Source organism: Malaya genurostris, chromosome 1, assembly GCF_030247185.1.
Source record: "Malaya genurostris strain Urasoe2022 chromosome 1, Malgen_1.1, whole genome shotgun sequence".
NCBI lineage: Eukaryota > Metazoa > Arthropoda > Insecta > Diptera > Culicidae > Malaya > Malaya genurostris.
The window spans coordinates 57,713,544-57,729,814 of record NC_080570.1 but is presented as its reverse complement, the minus strand read 5'-3'; the positions used below and the strand labels follow the sequence as shown (position 1 = coordinate 57,729,814).

General features: G+C 38.7%; 1 protein-coding gene across 1 annotated transcript; it reads left to right on the top strand.

Annotated features, from left to right (window-relative positions):
- The first annotated feature begins 52 nt into the window (after positions 1-52).
- LOC131440155 (dihydrolipoyllysine-residue succinyltransferase component of 2-oxoglutarate dehydrogenase complex, mitochondrial) lies at positions 53-14,972 on the top strand. Its single transcript, XM_058611200.1, has 6 exons — positions 53-360; positions 670-767; positions 954-1,673; positions 13,664-13,808; positions 13,879-14,184; positions 14,254-14,972. Exons 1-6 carry the CDS (start codon positions 271-273, stop codon positions 14,386-14,388), a joined length of 1,494 nt encoding a protein of 497 aa, XP_058467183.1. The 5' UTR covers positions 53-270; the 3' UTR covers positions 14,389-14,972.
- Positions 14,973-16,271: the final 1,299 nt, after the last annotated feature.

Below are 16,271 nucleotides of genomic sequence, written 5' to 3'. Positions count from 1 at the left end.
ATCATTCAACATCCCGTCGCCAGTGGCGCTGAAAAATTTGCTGTCACTTGAGCAAAGCTAATTCCTTCGTCAGCATCGGTTATTTTGTCGTCCAGTCAAGCTGAGCGGAGGAAACGAGTGCGTGCATGAGAAATCTCGCTGTCGTTCGTACGGTTTGCGGATTTCTCGGTTTTTCCCAGACGGAATTATTCGTGGAATTGCAGGAACTGGTGTTCTAAGTTCTAACTTTGGAATATTTATTTAAATCGTCTTGCTCGGTTCCTGTACTCGATGGCTGGATTGTTATCGATTTCGTCGCGGAATCTTCCGCGGAACGCCTTACGAGTCAGCCTCCGCTCACTGGAATGTAGCAATCAGCAGGTAAGTTTTGTTAAAAACGGCTATTCAGTGAGTTTAGTAATAAATAATTTGCGGACGTTCGTTGGAAGTAACTTTTTAGTCATGTGAAAATTTTGACATTATGTAATCTTGACGGTATTTTTTGCCAAATGGCACTGCTGGAAACGCCGATTGTACAGTATTTTGATAATTCAGACGGTTCGTCATTAGGGGTATGTAAAGATATGGACAATCTGAAAACAGATAAAATTATCTATAATTAAATGCCATATGATAATACCTTTATCTGTTTTTTCCTGACGTTTATTTTTTGTCTTTTTCTTTTTTTAGGTTAACAAAGTTGGTGGTTCAAGATCCTATCACCAGGGGTTTAACGTACTGCAAAAATTCGTTCGAGCAACAGTCGGACAAACCCCATCTGCTCAAAAGTGAGAATTTGTTTGTGTTGTTTATTTTTAGATTCCGGCAATTGTTTAGATTTCATTTGATAAGCAAAGTTTGTGTTTATATTGTATAGCATGCGAACCATTGTGGGCGTAGTGCCAAACTCTATCTTTATCAATGAAATGTCAGATCACTTAATGATTACTATGTTTACACTTTGCTCGATACAGTGCTGCTGCAACAAGTTCAAAAAGATGGATTCAGGCGGAACGAAACATCTTCACTTCAGTCCGGTTGTTAAGTTCGGAAATTGTCAATGTGCCTCCATTCGCCGATTCGGTTTCGGAGGGTGATGTGAAGTTCGAAAAGAAAGTTGGCGATGCAATTGCGGCCGACGAGATCGTGATGGAAATTGAAACTGACAAAACCACGGTTGGTGTTCCCGCACCTGCCCACGGCATCATCGAGGAAATTTTTGTTTCAGATGGTGATACCGTTAAGGCCGGTCAAAAGCTGTTCAAAATGAAAGTTACTGGAGAAGCACCAAAAGCTGCAGCCAAACCTGCCCAAGAGGCTGCTCCGGCCGCTGCTGCTCCACCGCCACCACCACCACCACCTCCACCACCACCAGCAGCTGCAGCACCCGGTGCTCCAAGACCACCACCGCCGCCACCACCACCACCCGGTGGTCCACGGGCACCACCGCCACCACCACCAGCACGGCCGGCTGGTCCGATTAGTAAAATGCCTGTTGCTGCCATACGCCACGCACAGGCCATCGAAGCTGCCACGGTTAAGGTTCCACCGGCCGACTATGCGAAGGAGATCACCGGGACCCGAACCGAACAACGTGTTAAAATGACTAGGATGCGCTTGAAGATCGCATCCCGCTTGAAGGAGGCCCAAAATACGAACGCAATGTTGACAACCTTCAACGAGGTTGACATGAGGTAGGTGAAATTGCACTAATGGGCTGGGAAAAAGTGATTTTTAAAATTTGGAAGGGTTATCAGTTTCTCAGAAAGTCATGAAAACTCCGAATTTGTTCAATTCTCAACGATACTGTCATATTCCGATGGGTATGAATCAATTCGCATTGATGACCATCATAAATTTACGGCTAATCAAGTCTAATTTTCTAAATCATGAATGGCTAGCTAAAAAGTCCATAAGCGTAACCGAAGCTCATGGCACGCGCTTCGATGTCAGCTGAAGTGATTCGCGTTTAACTGAATTCAACTGAACAGAACGCGTTTACATTATATTCTCCAACGCACAAAAACACCGACCGCAGAGTGTCGCTGTTGAAAAGATAAGTCATGTTCGTCAGTGGGTGTGTGTTGGTTGCTGCGATGATGTCACATGACACTCGGGTAAAAGTGAAATCATCGTCTCTGTGCATGGCAAGGCAAGGCCAGTAGCCAAGCGATTGATTTGCCGGTTGGTTTTGTTGTTATTTTTCATGATTCGTTAAAGCGCTAGAAGGGCGCGGCACGCGATCGTACTCTGATGTTTACAACAGATTGGTTTCGTAGTAGCTAAGCAGCCCCACGGTGTGATTGTATTTGGAGGCTTGGCGAGACGACAATGACTGTGGTTAATCACTTCTGATAGTGGATTTTATTTCAAACATGTGCTCTTTAGATAATCACGAGTGCACACAGAGTTGTTTTGAATCGTAATCATTCGATTTTTTTTACATTTTAGTTGCAAGATGCCGAGGTAATCGTTTGATGCTTGCGATGGATTACGTAAAACGACTATAAAAATCAAAAGTTGTCATTTTTATTTTGGAACTAAATTTTAATGCACACTTCCTTATTTGAATAAGATCTGAAAACTGACATAAGCCATAAAAATTGATTTTCTGTTGACCTTGCTGGCAATTGCCGTTTTTTCTATCGGTGGTGCCCGCATTTATTTCTAGTTTTACGACGTTTTCGCTTGAGAAAACTGAAACTGACCCAGGGTAGTTTCATCAAACATTTTTCACGAAACTGTGTTGATTTCGCACTTAGCAACGGGGGTTTGAGCAAATTTTCAGTTCAGATTTTCAGTTCAACAACGTTGTAACTAGGTTCAAAACTGGCTTCAAACAAACAAACCGTTTGACAACAGTTAGAGTGGAAACTGTGCTGGGTTTGGCATCAAGAGAAAACGACATTAGTAAGATCTGTCGTATCTGTTCAATGTATTGGCTCGAAGGATAGAAATGAATAAAATATAGCAGGCATGAGTTACGATAGTTACAAAAGTTTGTCGTTGAGTAGGTCTATAGGTTGCATTAGAGCGAATTCAGCAGCTGCAAGATTCATATGGGTGGTCTATAATGTAACTGAAACTGAAACAAACGTATCCCCAGCAAGCCGCTTTAGTTTTATTTATTCGAACAGTTCTTCTGTCAAATTTAAAACTGGTATACGCTGCCGTTCTATTTTTTCTATATTTGAAACACAGATAAAACGCTGCTGGGGTTGCCAGTTTATTTTGTTATAATTTCTAGATTTGAAATTTTAAAACTGACATAAATTATGCATCTAGAACTATAACACTCCTGAACACGCCCTTAAAGTCCCTAAAACCAGACTGACGACATCTCATCCGTAATGTTGACAACGATTCAAAACAATTAATTCTAAATGTTGGCAGTTTCGTTAGCTTTACATTGTATTTTTTCTATAATGATGGTATATAAAAAAATGAAACAACAGAAATGAATAGCAATTTCGAATTGAATATAAATGTAAACGTGAATAAAGATTAAACCATGCATTGTTCGTCGGGACGCTAGTGAAATTTCTAGAACATTTGAAAATTTTCTACTAAAATTGTCCAATGAAAATAAGTATTCAGCTGGAAACAATTAGGTTTTTTACCGTCACTGCTAACCTCAATCAAATGAACACATTTTGACAGTTCATCAGTACTCTGTGTAAACATAGATGTTTTTGTTTGTCTTTTACCAATTGGATGAGACCATTTACAGTCCATATCGCCTAAATAGAGTTTTAAAACATTTAAGACGTGTTATTCGATTTTTTGTTTAAGCTTGTTTGTAAACAGTACCGCTGAACTGTCAAGGATGAATGCTAGTTCATTTGTGACGTCGCGATAAAAAATCTAATTGCGACTTAGGTTTTGCACGATGACCACTCGAATGAACTACACTGAAAATCATTTCTACCTATTTTTTGAGGAGAAATCACTCATTGTCGAGCTCTTCTATAAGCTACCCAAAATTAGGTCGTTATCTACTCAAACTTTGAGTTGATGGGTAAAAATGGGTAGCGTGCTTTGTTATGGCATAACATTTGTACTAAACATACAGTTACCTAAATTTTGAGGTCATCATTCGTTACCCAAAATTGGGGAGATGCACTTTAGTTGATTTTGGGTAGGTTTTGACCCAAAATTAGGTAGCGGCTGGTAAGAGTGTACCGATGAATATAAACGGGTTAGACTACGACGGCAAGATGGATCAACTATGGACTTAGCCAGAATCAAGCTCATCATTTAGGTGTTTATGATTGTAGCACCCTAAACTGGTTTCCGGTGAACAAAAGTTATAGATAAATACAATTACGGGTTCCATAGTATAAAATCGCGCGTAGTGTAAATCGGTTTTTGAGTGCAGGTGCACTTCGGAGTTATGCAATGGTGGAAACGAGTGAAAATTAAAAAAATTGCTTTTACGTATACGAAAATGAAAAATTTAAACAGTGTTCAGAAAACCAAACTAACCGTAAAACCCCAACATGCCGCAATTGGACGGATTACCAAAATGCAAATCCGGCCAACAAAGGCACAAGCCACTACAGCTGGAAAAGGAGTAAAAACTACGAATCCAGATCCTGTGCAAACAAACTGTGCGGTGGGAAAATTTCTTATGGAAGCCTTAAACAATGCAAGGAAATTACAAAAATAGGAATGTTTCGTTTCAAAGTCGTACTGGATGGTAACAAAGATCCGTCGCAACTAACACAAGTCGATTCGATTTGGCAGCGATGAACCTCTCTCTTTTCACGCCAAAAGGGAAAACACAAACCATTTGCTTCGTGCCGGGAGTACCAATAGATTTCACTGACGAAGAACTGCAAACGGAAGCCACAACAGAATATCAGGTTGTAGAAGTAGAAAGGTTTCAACGAAAGGATAAGCAAGGAAATCTTAAACCAACTGGGAATGTCAAGGTAAAAGTTCAGGGGAAAGATGTTCCAAAATCTGTTAAAATCTTCGGGGTAAAATTTAAATCGGAGCTGTATATATTCCCGGTTCAACAATGTTCTGGGTGTTGTAAATTCGGACACAAAAGAGAAAGATGCACCGGCAAAGCAAAATGTGGAACCTGTGGTGAATAACATCTTGCTAAAGACGACTGCGATAGCACTACAAGATGTGTCAATTGCAAACAACAACATGCTTCGAGCAGCTTAACATGTCCAGATAGAGAAAGAAGAAAGAAGATTGTGAAGGAGATGCAGGTCAAGGGAGTTCCTCTCTCTGAAGCAGAAACTACCCAAAAACAGTAAACCGATTTGCAAGCAATTGATTCCCAATCTGTCATTCGGATTTCGGAAACATGTCTCAGAATCCACTTGTATTAACTACGTCGTCAACTCAATCCACAACGCAAATAAAATGAACAAAGAAGTTTTCGTTATCTTCCTGGATATAAGCAAATCTTACGACTCAGTTAACAACGAAATACTTCTGAATACCTTGGTAAAGGCTGGAATACCGTGCAAACTGATTGCATGGCTGTATGAATACCTCAAGAAACGGAGATGCTGCTAAAGACTGATGCTGGCACTATTGAAGTGGATATTTCAGAGGGTTTACCACAAGGATGTCTCTTATCGCCAATTTTGTTCAACTTGTACACAGCCTCCCTACATGATCTCTCATCAGACAATTGCGAACTGGTACAGTTCGCGGATGATTTTGCTGTCATCGAAACAGCCGACACGATTGAAGACGCAGCAGAAATATGCAACCAATTTCTGCATCGAATCTACGCAAGATTAGCAGTCCCAAGTAGCAATCCGCAACTAGTTCTGATACGACAAAGTCCAAACTATGTTGCAACAAGAGCACGAATATGTTTCTTATGTTATACTGGTTAAAACATGATGACAGCAATGTTTCATCATAACATAACTAGTTACGAAATAGTTATTTAGCTTTCCAATAATAACATCTTTGTGTCATATTGTATTAAATATAATTTATAAGCTATCGTTACTTAATCCAAACATATCTTTAATCACAACAATGCTTCTAGCTACTAGTTGAAAATAAGTTTATTTGACTTCAATAGTAGCAACCCGTAACTAGTTTTGATACCGCTTAACCCAACTGTGTTGCGACAAGAGCACGAACATGTTTTTTATGTTATACTGATTAAAACAAGGTGACAGCAGTGTTTCTTTATAACGTAAACATTGAACTAACTATCATTTGTAAGTTATCGTTACTTGATTCTAACATATCTTTAATCACAACTATGCTTTTAGCTGCTAGTTGAAAAAAGGTTTATTTTCCGTTGCGGAACCATTATAAATACGTAAGCGTATATGTAAATCGTTACTGTGAATTGATGTAGTAATAACTTAAATATTATAAGATTATAACATATAATTTCTTCATTGATTCAGATAGTTATCGGTAGGTTTTCCCAACGTTATGATAACGAAAATGCAAACAAAGCAATCTTTGTTGGCTTGAATATGGCGAACACAATATGGAGTCTCAAGAAGTGTATGAAACATAAATAAAACCAGGATATTACTTTTTTCAAAACTACTTTTTGCCGAAAATTGTGAAAGGTAGAATAGTCATTTTTGGTCTATGCACTGTCATAAACACGAAGAAAATAATATCGATTGAACATCGATTGTGATAATTCTATAATTCTCATGATATATAGATTTAAAATGATGAGAAATCACTCTACTAGGAATAATTTCGAGCATTCTGAACATAGGGTTATTTTGTTGTTTATTTTTTTTTATCTTTATAAACATATTTTGATTGAAGGCGCATAAAAAACAGTTGAGTAAAATTTAATTCCGCTCGACAGTTTTAAAATCGTTGTGAAATTTGTACCTTGTATCAAGCTTGTGATTTAAAGTACTCTTCTGCTTTTTTATTGATGATAGAAAAGTATTCTGGATTCATTCAATGTTTATAATGTCGCTGGTGACTAAGTTTCAACTAGTTTACTTGAAAACAAGTTATTTTCAAGTTATGAAAAAACGACAACTTATTTTTAGCCGATTTAAAAACTAGTAGAAACTGCGCTTTTTGAGTCATGCAACGGTTTAGATGTTAGTAACAATCACTCAAATATCTGGTTGCAAACTAGTCACAAACAAGCTAGCGTAACAAAAATTGTTACTTGGGGTGCTACATTTGACTCTAAGTTCCCAAAAATCAGCTGTTATCCCATTCACAAGAAAACGCACTGATCACATCAGGATAAAAGTACATGGAGAAACCATCGAGTTGGTAAACACCCACCTGTATCTAGAATATACGCTGGACAGCAATCTTACTCATAGACAGCACATTTTTTTATTTAACCTATTCATAAAGAAATTTCTGCTTGGTAGTGGAAACGCAAACAGAGCAATTTTTTTAGTTCCTTTTACTGAGAAACACGATTTCAACAAACACTTTTTGGTCATTTCCGAACTTTGAATCTTCATCTGAAAATCAAAACAAACCGCTGATAGCTGTCAAAAGGTGAACTTGATTCATCGGCAGTTCATTGGTGTTAGAAATGTCAATACTTATCTTATCTTATCTTTACAATACACTAATTGTATTGTATAAATTAACTAATAAAAATATAAAGGAAGTTTCGGTGTCACTATACGAACAGGTCAGAGGTTAGTCTTCGAGTTCCGAGTATTTGGCTTTTAATTATCATTCGCACTTATTTGCTATAAAGTTCTCTTCTTGCCGTGTTGTCTCTCTTGAGTACTTTCATAGTACATTGTTCGATGGGTTCAACTATGAAAGTCGAATATATCAATTGGTAGTTCATTCGAGTGGTCATCGTGCAAAACCTAATTTGCAGTCGCAAATCAAAACAAACCACCGGCAGCTGTCAAAGATGAACTTGATTCATCGGCAGTTCATTTGTGTCGTCATCGTGTAAAACATAATTAGGTTTTGCACGATGACGACATAAATGAACTGCCGATGAATCAAGTTCATCTTTGACAGTTGCCGTGTACTTGTTTTGTTTTGCGACTGCAAGTTAAAAATTGAAAAAATGACGAAAAAGTGCCTGTTAAAAACGTATTCCACAGTGAAAATAACTAAAAAGATTGCCCTGTATGTGTTTCCAGCATCAAGGAGCGATATATGTATGAATCTGTTGAGGTGACTGCAATTTTTACATTCGAACGAAGAACTTGTGATGAACTTTTAAACTGTAAACAAGTACACGTCGACTGTCAAAAAAGTTCATTCTGTTCATTTTTGTGAGGTTATGTCATGTTCGTGGAAAACCTAATTAGGTTTTTTACCGTCACTGCTAACCTAAATCAGATGAACACATTTTGACAGTTCAGCGGTACTGTTTGTAAACAGACTTTTTTTTTGTTTGTCTGTTGACAAACGGATGAGAACGTTCACGGTCCATATCGCCTAAATAAAAAGTGGCTTGTTGTGAAGTGTAAAGATGATTGTTTGAGATGTGTTCCTCGATTTTGTTTAAGCTTGTTTGTAAACAGTACCGCTGAACTGTCAAGGATGAATTCTTATTCATTTGTGACGTCACGATAAAAAATCTAATAACAAAAGGCACGATTAACGCCTGAACTGTCAAAAATAGTGTTAGCGAAAATATGCCAGCAAAAAAATCAACATTTATTAATCAAACATTCCCCTGAAACTCACTGAAACATTCATGATCAAGTTTTTTTAAACCAAATTTTGGAATGTTTTTTTAATGAATTCATCCATACTAAATCCCATATAAACCTAAAACCGCGGACGCGAAAAAATAGTTTCTCCGATCGAGCTAAAATTTTGCATGGCGCTTATGCAGAGGCGTCTCGTGACAAAATTTACGGGTTGTGCACTGCTTATGTGATGTGGTATCAGATGCAAGGGTTCGTTTGAAGTAAAAAGTAAGAATTGAGGAATGGATATTCGCTTGTTTTGAATACAATGAAATAACGATGATCTATTGGACTGAAATTTTTATTAAACGTATTTCGTATCATCGATACAATAGAGAAATTCGACGCTCTACACCCCGAGCAAATCTGTCAATAACTTCATCAATAAAACCGCTTCGACGTTGCAACTGAGACAGCAATTTGTTTTCAACTGCCATAAGCATGAGCGACTCAAGCCTTTCCTCTCCCATCGTTGATCTTAGGTAGTTCTTCAACCTACGCAAGATTGAGAAGCTTCTTTCAACCGATGCTGTGGTTGAGGGTAACGTCAATATTAGTCTACTGAGTCGAGTGGTCTCCGAAAAAATATCTTCGATATTGCTACCAATTATTATTCCCAGAATTTCTGGCACCTTTTTTTCGGCGAACTCTGATTTTGAATAGAACACATGCAGTTCATTGTTCAACTTTACTTTGTCGAACTGTGGAAAACGTGCGCAAAGTTCGTCCAACAATTCTTTAGGAAACTGTCGTGAATATTGCGAGAACTTAGTACAATCAAGTAGGCTTAGGAAACTTTGCTTGTGTAAATCCGCAAACCGTACTTCTAGCTCAACCAGGATACGGTCGATTAATGAACTGTGAAATTTAAGATATTTTGATGCCAGATCGTCGTTACTGCTGACCGCTACCAATTCTACACATGCTTCCCAAACAATGAAGAACTTTTTTTCGTCTTTCAGTTTTTTGATATTAGTACAAGTATCACGAACGCTCTTGCCACATTCGATATAATCCAATTCTTTTCGCTGTAGAGTCTGGTACAAAATATCTGTAAATGCAAAAATCGACGCAAAGGTTTTCATAAGAAATATGGTGTCCAAGTCAAGCATAAATCCATGCAATCCTCGTGCAAGTGTTGCCGTGTCACCATCCCATTCAGTCTCACCCAAATAAATTTCGCCCAAACAAGTTGTAATCTCTGTGTAATACGTGTTCACTATATTAATCATCCTTGAACTATAAGCCCATTTTACTTTACACACGTTCGGGATCTTTTGCTGCATGAATTTTTTTAATTCAGAATCTCTCTTCGGACTTTGCGTGAAAAATGACGCCAACGAAGAAATGGATGAAAAAAATTTCCTTGTACGTGGGTGATCTGTGCAAGCGTGTAATAAAACAAGATTGAGTACGTGTGCTTTGCAGTGAATATAGTCTGCGTTCGGAAATGATCTTTTAACAATTCCTTGCGTCCCTCCAGTAGCTCCGGATATCACGCGAGCTCCGTCGTACGTTTGGGCAATTAACTTGAGACGAGATACTTTAAATTTCTCCATTAAATTAATTACTTGTTTGGCAAGAGCTTCAGCGCATTTATTCTTGCTCATGTCATCCAATGACACGAATCTTTCGACGGAGATACCTGTGCGAAACATGAACAATCCAATAATGGACAAACGATAGTTCGACATATACATAACACTTTACATAGTTTTAAAAATGTCGTTTTCTTTCTAAGTATTTGTATTATTCAAATAACTTACCATCCTTCATACAATAGCGTAAAGTTGAAGCCAATTGAGATTTTCTTGAGACGTCAGTGGTTTCGTCGATCATCACAGCGATAAATTCTGCAGAGTCCACTTCCCGCGCAATTTCTTCGATCATGACAGCTCCAACGACTTCCACAAGCTCATTTTGAATAGTTGCTGAAGTTCCCGAGAACACCGCATTATTATTGATGAAGTCCGAAAACGAACTGTCTTTTGAAGCAAGCAATCCGCACATGTCCTTGTAATTTCCTCGATTCACAGACGATTCTGTCTCATTGTGCCATCGAAAACTTAATCCATGTGATCCGAGAAAGCAAATCAATTCGATGAGAATTTTTATCCCAGCTCGATTCTTTTTTACCAACATATTATGTTTTTTCCTAGCGATTTCGTTTGCATGATCAACTACATCCTCAATCCGGATTTTGCCGAACATTCGGTATGCCATGGCATTATTGATGTGTTCTCTTGTAGCTGAATGGGATTTTACAGCTGTAGAAATATGATTCAGGTCTTCATATCCGGTTTTTATCCATACACCATTATCTGACAGATTATGAAATAAAAAACATGGCCAACAAAAAAGTTTTACTCGTTTGTGTGAACCACATAGCCACTTTACCTCATAAGCAGTAACATTAAAGTTCCGAGTTATTGTTTTCCCTTTTCTAACACAGGTCGATTTCAATGTATCTAGCCTCGGTCGAGGCACGTCCATTTTCGATATTAAAAGTTTTTCCTCCATACACCTTCTTGCAAACGGTTTATTCAGAAGTTCGTCAACAATATCCGACTGCATGAATTTTATCTAAATAGAAAGCGTACCAAGTGAAGTTGATCCTCAATGAAACTAATCTGAATGTTAAAAAGAGAAAGCGCAAGCTTGTACATACCATTGGAGTCGCATGGCTGCCAAATAAAAATTTGCTCACAATCTTTGATGTTTGAATGAAAAAAAATCTATGAAAATCTGGATGAAAAAATGAAAAAAACGGTTGGTTTGTCGGAATCTGTAGAAATCTATGATTTTTTCTTATATATAAAAACTCTGTGGTACAGAATCTGTGTGGCTGAATGATTTGAAAAATCTGGGGTTTTACAGGAAAATCTGCAAGTATGGTAACCCTGAAAAGCACAGAAAATTCCCTTATGCCCCGTTTACACTTCTGCTGGCTGCCAGCATGCTGGTGTCAGTGTACTGCCCTCTTAGAAAAAAAAACGTTCAACGGTGGTCCTTCGTTGGTCTAATACTTTGGATCATTGGACCACAGTAGAACGTTTTTTCCTAAGAGGGCAGTACACTGACACCAGCATGCTGGCAGCCAGCAGAAGTGTAAACGGGGCATTAGAGCCAAACGTGAGAGAGCAACAAATCTCAGAGCTTAGCTGAGTAACTCCTTCTCTTCTTGATTCTGTGCAGTTACTCAAGTGCACAGAAAAGACACTAACACAGCGACAAGATATACTTGAAATTTTTAGTTGGATGTATACGAGATGTGTGTACATATACGAAATTTTGGTGCACAAGCCAATGTGATCGGGTTCAGAGCGCCACGCATTGGCTATGGCAATACAATATAAAAAAGATCGTTCGGCTGTCATTGTCCAGCAAGCGCAAGAAGCTTAGGGTGAGTTTGTGGTCCATATTGTGGTGTGGAAAACAACGCTCATTACTTCATATTCGGTACCATCCGACCTGCTTTTATCGGACAAATAGGAATCTATAAAATAATTAAATGCGGATTGGGATCCAGTTAATTTCTTCAATCTGATAGGTTGTGCAGTGCACGAGGTGCACATGAGGACGAGACGCCACTGCGCTTATGAGACCTTAAAAGGAACACGAAAAGTTTGGTGGAGCTGGAATCAATATTTTGTCCTACCCTACTGTATATACAGAATCTTGGTCCCAAGTTTATCTGAAAAATCTGTAAAATACAGATTAATCTGTATATAAGACAACCTTGGCTATGTCGCGATCTTCTCGTCTCGACGGTGGATCTAGACTACACTGAGGGCAAGTACTACGACGAAGAAAAATCTTTCAAATCGCCACAGAAATGACCTTCCAGTTAGTGATGTTGAAAGTATTTTTATGGCGCAGAACCTGTTTCCTCTCCACTTCTTCAGTTTGGATGTCTTATCCACGGTCGCAACAATTGTGCGGATAGCATCCACCGTTGAGATATCTTTCTGGAATCCAAACTGTTCAATACACCATTTTCATTCTCCGTGCGTTGTAGCCACCGGCTAAGGATAATTCCTTCCAGGAGTTTGCTGAGGGCATCCCGTGAACATATGGGTCTGAAAAATGCAATATCAGTACCAACTGGATCATAGTTTTAGTGCTACTTTGTGGGTTCAGGATCGAGATCAGGAGTTTTCTCCTGCTGCAGATCTTTCGTGATTATGCAGTGCTCTTCTTCGGATGTTTAAATATCTCTGCGGACTGCAGAACGAATATCAATCAATGGATTTCAGATCATCCTTGCGGAAATGCGCTAACAGTGCTCAGACCACCTTGGAGGCGACATCGAAAAATTCCATTAATTTTTGCATTCATTAATCTTTCGAAGGGTTTTTCATTGATGGCTGGACCAGTGTTCACAAACTTAGATTCAAACGAAAGGTCTTTTGTTTGTTGATTTTTTTCTGATCCGGTTTTTTATTTTTCCGGAATCAGGTATGTTTAAAATTTCTAACCGTCGTTAGAATGACGGTGCACAAAAGTAACCTTATAATATCTTTACGATGTCAGCTATCTCCTGCAACTTCACTTTTCGATTTTCCGTAACTATGGAATGAGCTTTTGAAACGATTTTCGGAACATCCGCCTCTTTGGATGACCAGAGCTTGTGTTTTCACAATCACGTTTAAATTCTGCATACCAATTAAACATGGTTGATTTGTTTAGAGCAAAGTCCGGAATATGCTCATAAAACAATGTTTTATCTAAACACGAAACTTTTTTTCCTTCATTGTTTCTAATTTACCGAAAGTAGCGCTACTGAAAACGCGCAATAACTAACAATGATCCTAATGTCACGGTAGTTTGTCGAATCGGATTTCTGAAGGAAATCTCTATTAAACGCTAAAGGAATTATAAACTAGTGACGCCATCTATCTGTGAGATCGGGGACTTATTGAACGACGTGTTATGAGAAAGGCATAATCAGGATTTCAACTCGTTTTCAATTTGTTCTTCTGACGGCAAAAGGTTAATAATCTATCTATTCAATCTCATAATTCCAGTTTCATAATGGAGTTCCGCAAGCAGCATCTGGAGGCTTTCCAGAAAAAATACGGTATGAAGCTTGGATTCATGTCCGCGTTCTGCAAAGCTGCTGCTTATGCCCTACAGGATCAACCGGTGGTGAACGCCGTCATCGAGGAAAATGTAAGCCACAGTTACAGTTGCCACCAAATCAATGCTTAAACTGATTGTTTTTGTTGTTGTTCATTTGTAGGAAATTGTCTACCGCGATTATGTCGATATTTCGGTTGCCGTCGCTTCACCGAAAGGTCTGGTCGTACCGGTGCTGAGAAACGTCGAAGGAATGAATTTTGCCGACATCGAAATTTCCATCGCCGGACTGGCCGACAAAGCCAAGAAAGGTACGCTGGCTGTGGAAGACATGGACGGTGGTACTTTCACTATTTCGAACGGTGGGGTGTTCGGTTCGTTACTGGGAACTCCCATCATTAATCCACCCCAGAGCGCGATTCTCGGAATGCATGGAATCTTCGAACGACCGATTGCCGTTAAAGGACAGGTAAAAATGTTTTGAATCCCTAAAGTATTGCTAGTTACGTGGTTAACAACTTGTTTCTTACCTTCGCAGGTTGTTGTCCGGCCAATGATGTACGTTGCCCTGACTTACGATCACCGATTGATCGATGGTCGCGAGGCGGTGATGTTCCTGCGAAAGGTCAAGGCGGCTGTTGAGGACCCACGCATTATTCTGGCCGGTATTTAAGCTACTAAAATCTGTTCTACTTAATGCCTAGTGAACCCAGTCAGTCGAAGTAATTATTATATCACGGCAAATCAGCAAAAAATAGTGTCGACTACATCAATAGTATCCAAACGAAGTAACAATACATTACTCAAAACGAGAATCTTACAGCTAACCAACATAAGAAGCAGAGAATAAAATCCACTTGTAAACTCTAAAGCCAGAAAAGCGGCTAGGGCTCTTTGTAGACTCGCACTGCTTTGCCGTTGTTTATCCATTGAACAAGTGAACACTTTGGTGCTTTTAAGGAAGACTTGGAACTGTTATCGTTTTTGTTACATGCAATGTCGTTTAAGAAACTTCCTATTCTGTCATTATTCAAGTACTGTATCATCCGATTGCCATTGTATGTAGGAAAACATATTGAAACCGGCGGAAACATACATCACGGAATGATGTCATACTTGCCAGCTGCGTTATGTTTTAGACGGACAAGGTGGTTTAAATTCGAACCAATTTTTGCGCTATAGTATGTCACACTTTTCAGAATTTATACCAATTTTAAGGAGAACGAACATCTAAATAAATGAACATGGTACCGAAAATGTAGATAGAATTGTTTATTTGAACGAAATTCATAATGTATTCATTTATCCGTGTTTTCCTAATAAATAAATCTTATTCCTAATCCAGGTATTGTTCAAATGTATTCGAGCCGGTATATACCGTCATGTCTAGTAGAGATCGGGTCTTGGGTATTTGTACCGGAACGCGAACCGAACACGATGGGTTGGAGTACTGAAAATAAAATTTTTCCGTGTTCGTGTCGGGCACAGGTAATTTTTATACGGGTATGGTTAAGGTTTAAGAGTTTGCTTGCAGAGATTAAGGTTCAATTAACCTAAATCCGCGCCATAAACAAAATCCGACGGGTTAGGGAAAAAACTGTTGGTCGAGTACGAATGAAGATTTTTTTCATTTGGGTACAGGTCGGGTTTAAGAATTTGCATACCGACCTATTTGATACTCTGCAGGATTATGACTTATGTATCCTTTGTACTGGTAGTGGTGTGAAGGGCCAACGAGAAAGGTTTCCATCCTGGGCGATTGTTTGCCTTCGCCTTGACTTGGTCCCAGGTCAAATTCCGATCGACTCGCTTAAATTCCTTGTTCAGGCTCCGCCGCCATGAGCCCCTGGGTCTACATCTGCTGCGATGTACGGCTGGATTCCAGTCCAGCGCTTGCTTGTAGATTTTGTTTCGCTCTTTCGAAGTGAGTGTCCGACCCACCTCCACTTACGATCCCGAATTTCAGTCAATATCGGCTTCTGATGACAACAACGATGGAGCTCGGCATTCGAAATCCAATTGGCAAATCTTATGATGCATCAAAAATCACCAATATCATAATTTCATAAGATTAATATGAACAATATACCTCTGCAACATACATCTCATCTATCACTATAATAGTTTTCATACGAACAACTTATGAACTCCACAATATATGAGAGAAGTTATGTTTGTTATAGAAATTTCGCACAATATTCCTAAAAAGTTCGTATGAATTTCATAAGGCGTTTTATTGGAATTCCAATTTTCGTGATTTCATAAGGCGGTCTTATGATTCGCTTACGATATTCTTGTGGCTAAAAACCATACGAAATCATTATGAAATTCCATATATTTTTTGCCTGAGTGTATATTTTTTCCAAACGTCCGATCGCAAAAAAATAAAAACCTGCAGGGTCGCAAAAAAATGAAAACCTGCATTAAATAAATTCACCTGTTTAGAAAAAATGGAATGCCTCATTGATTCCTCTGATTAATTGGATTTAAGGAAGTCGTCTTGTATGTCAATTCAATCAAAATTCCATCAATTTTTTCCAGGAATCACGTCTAAAA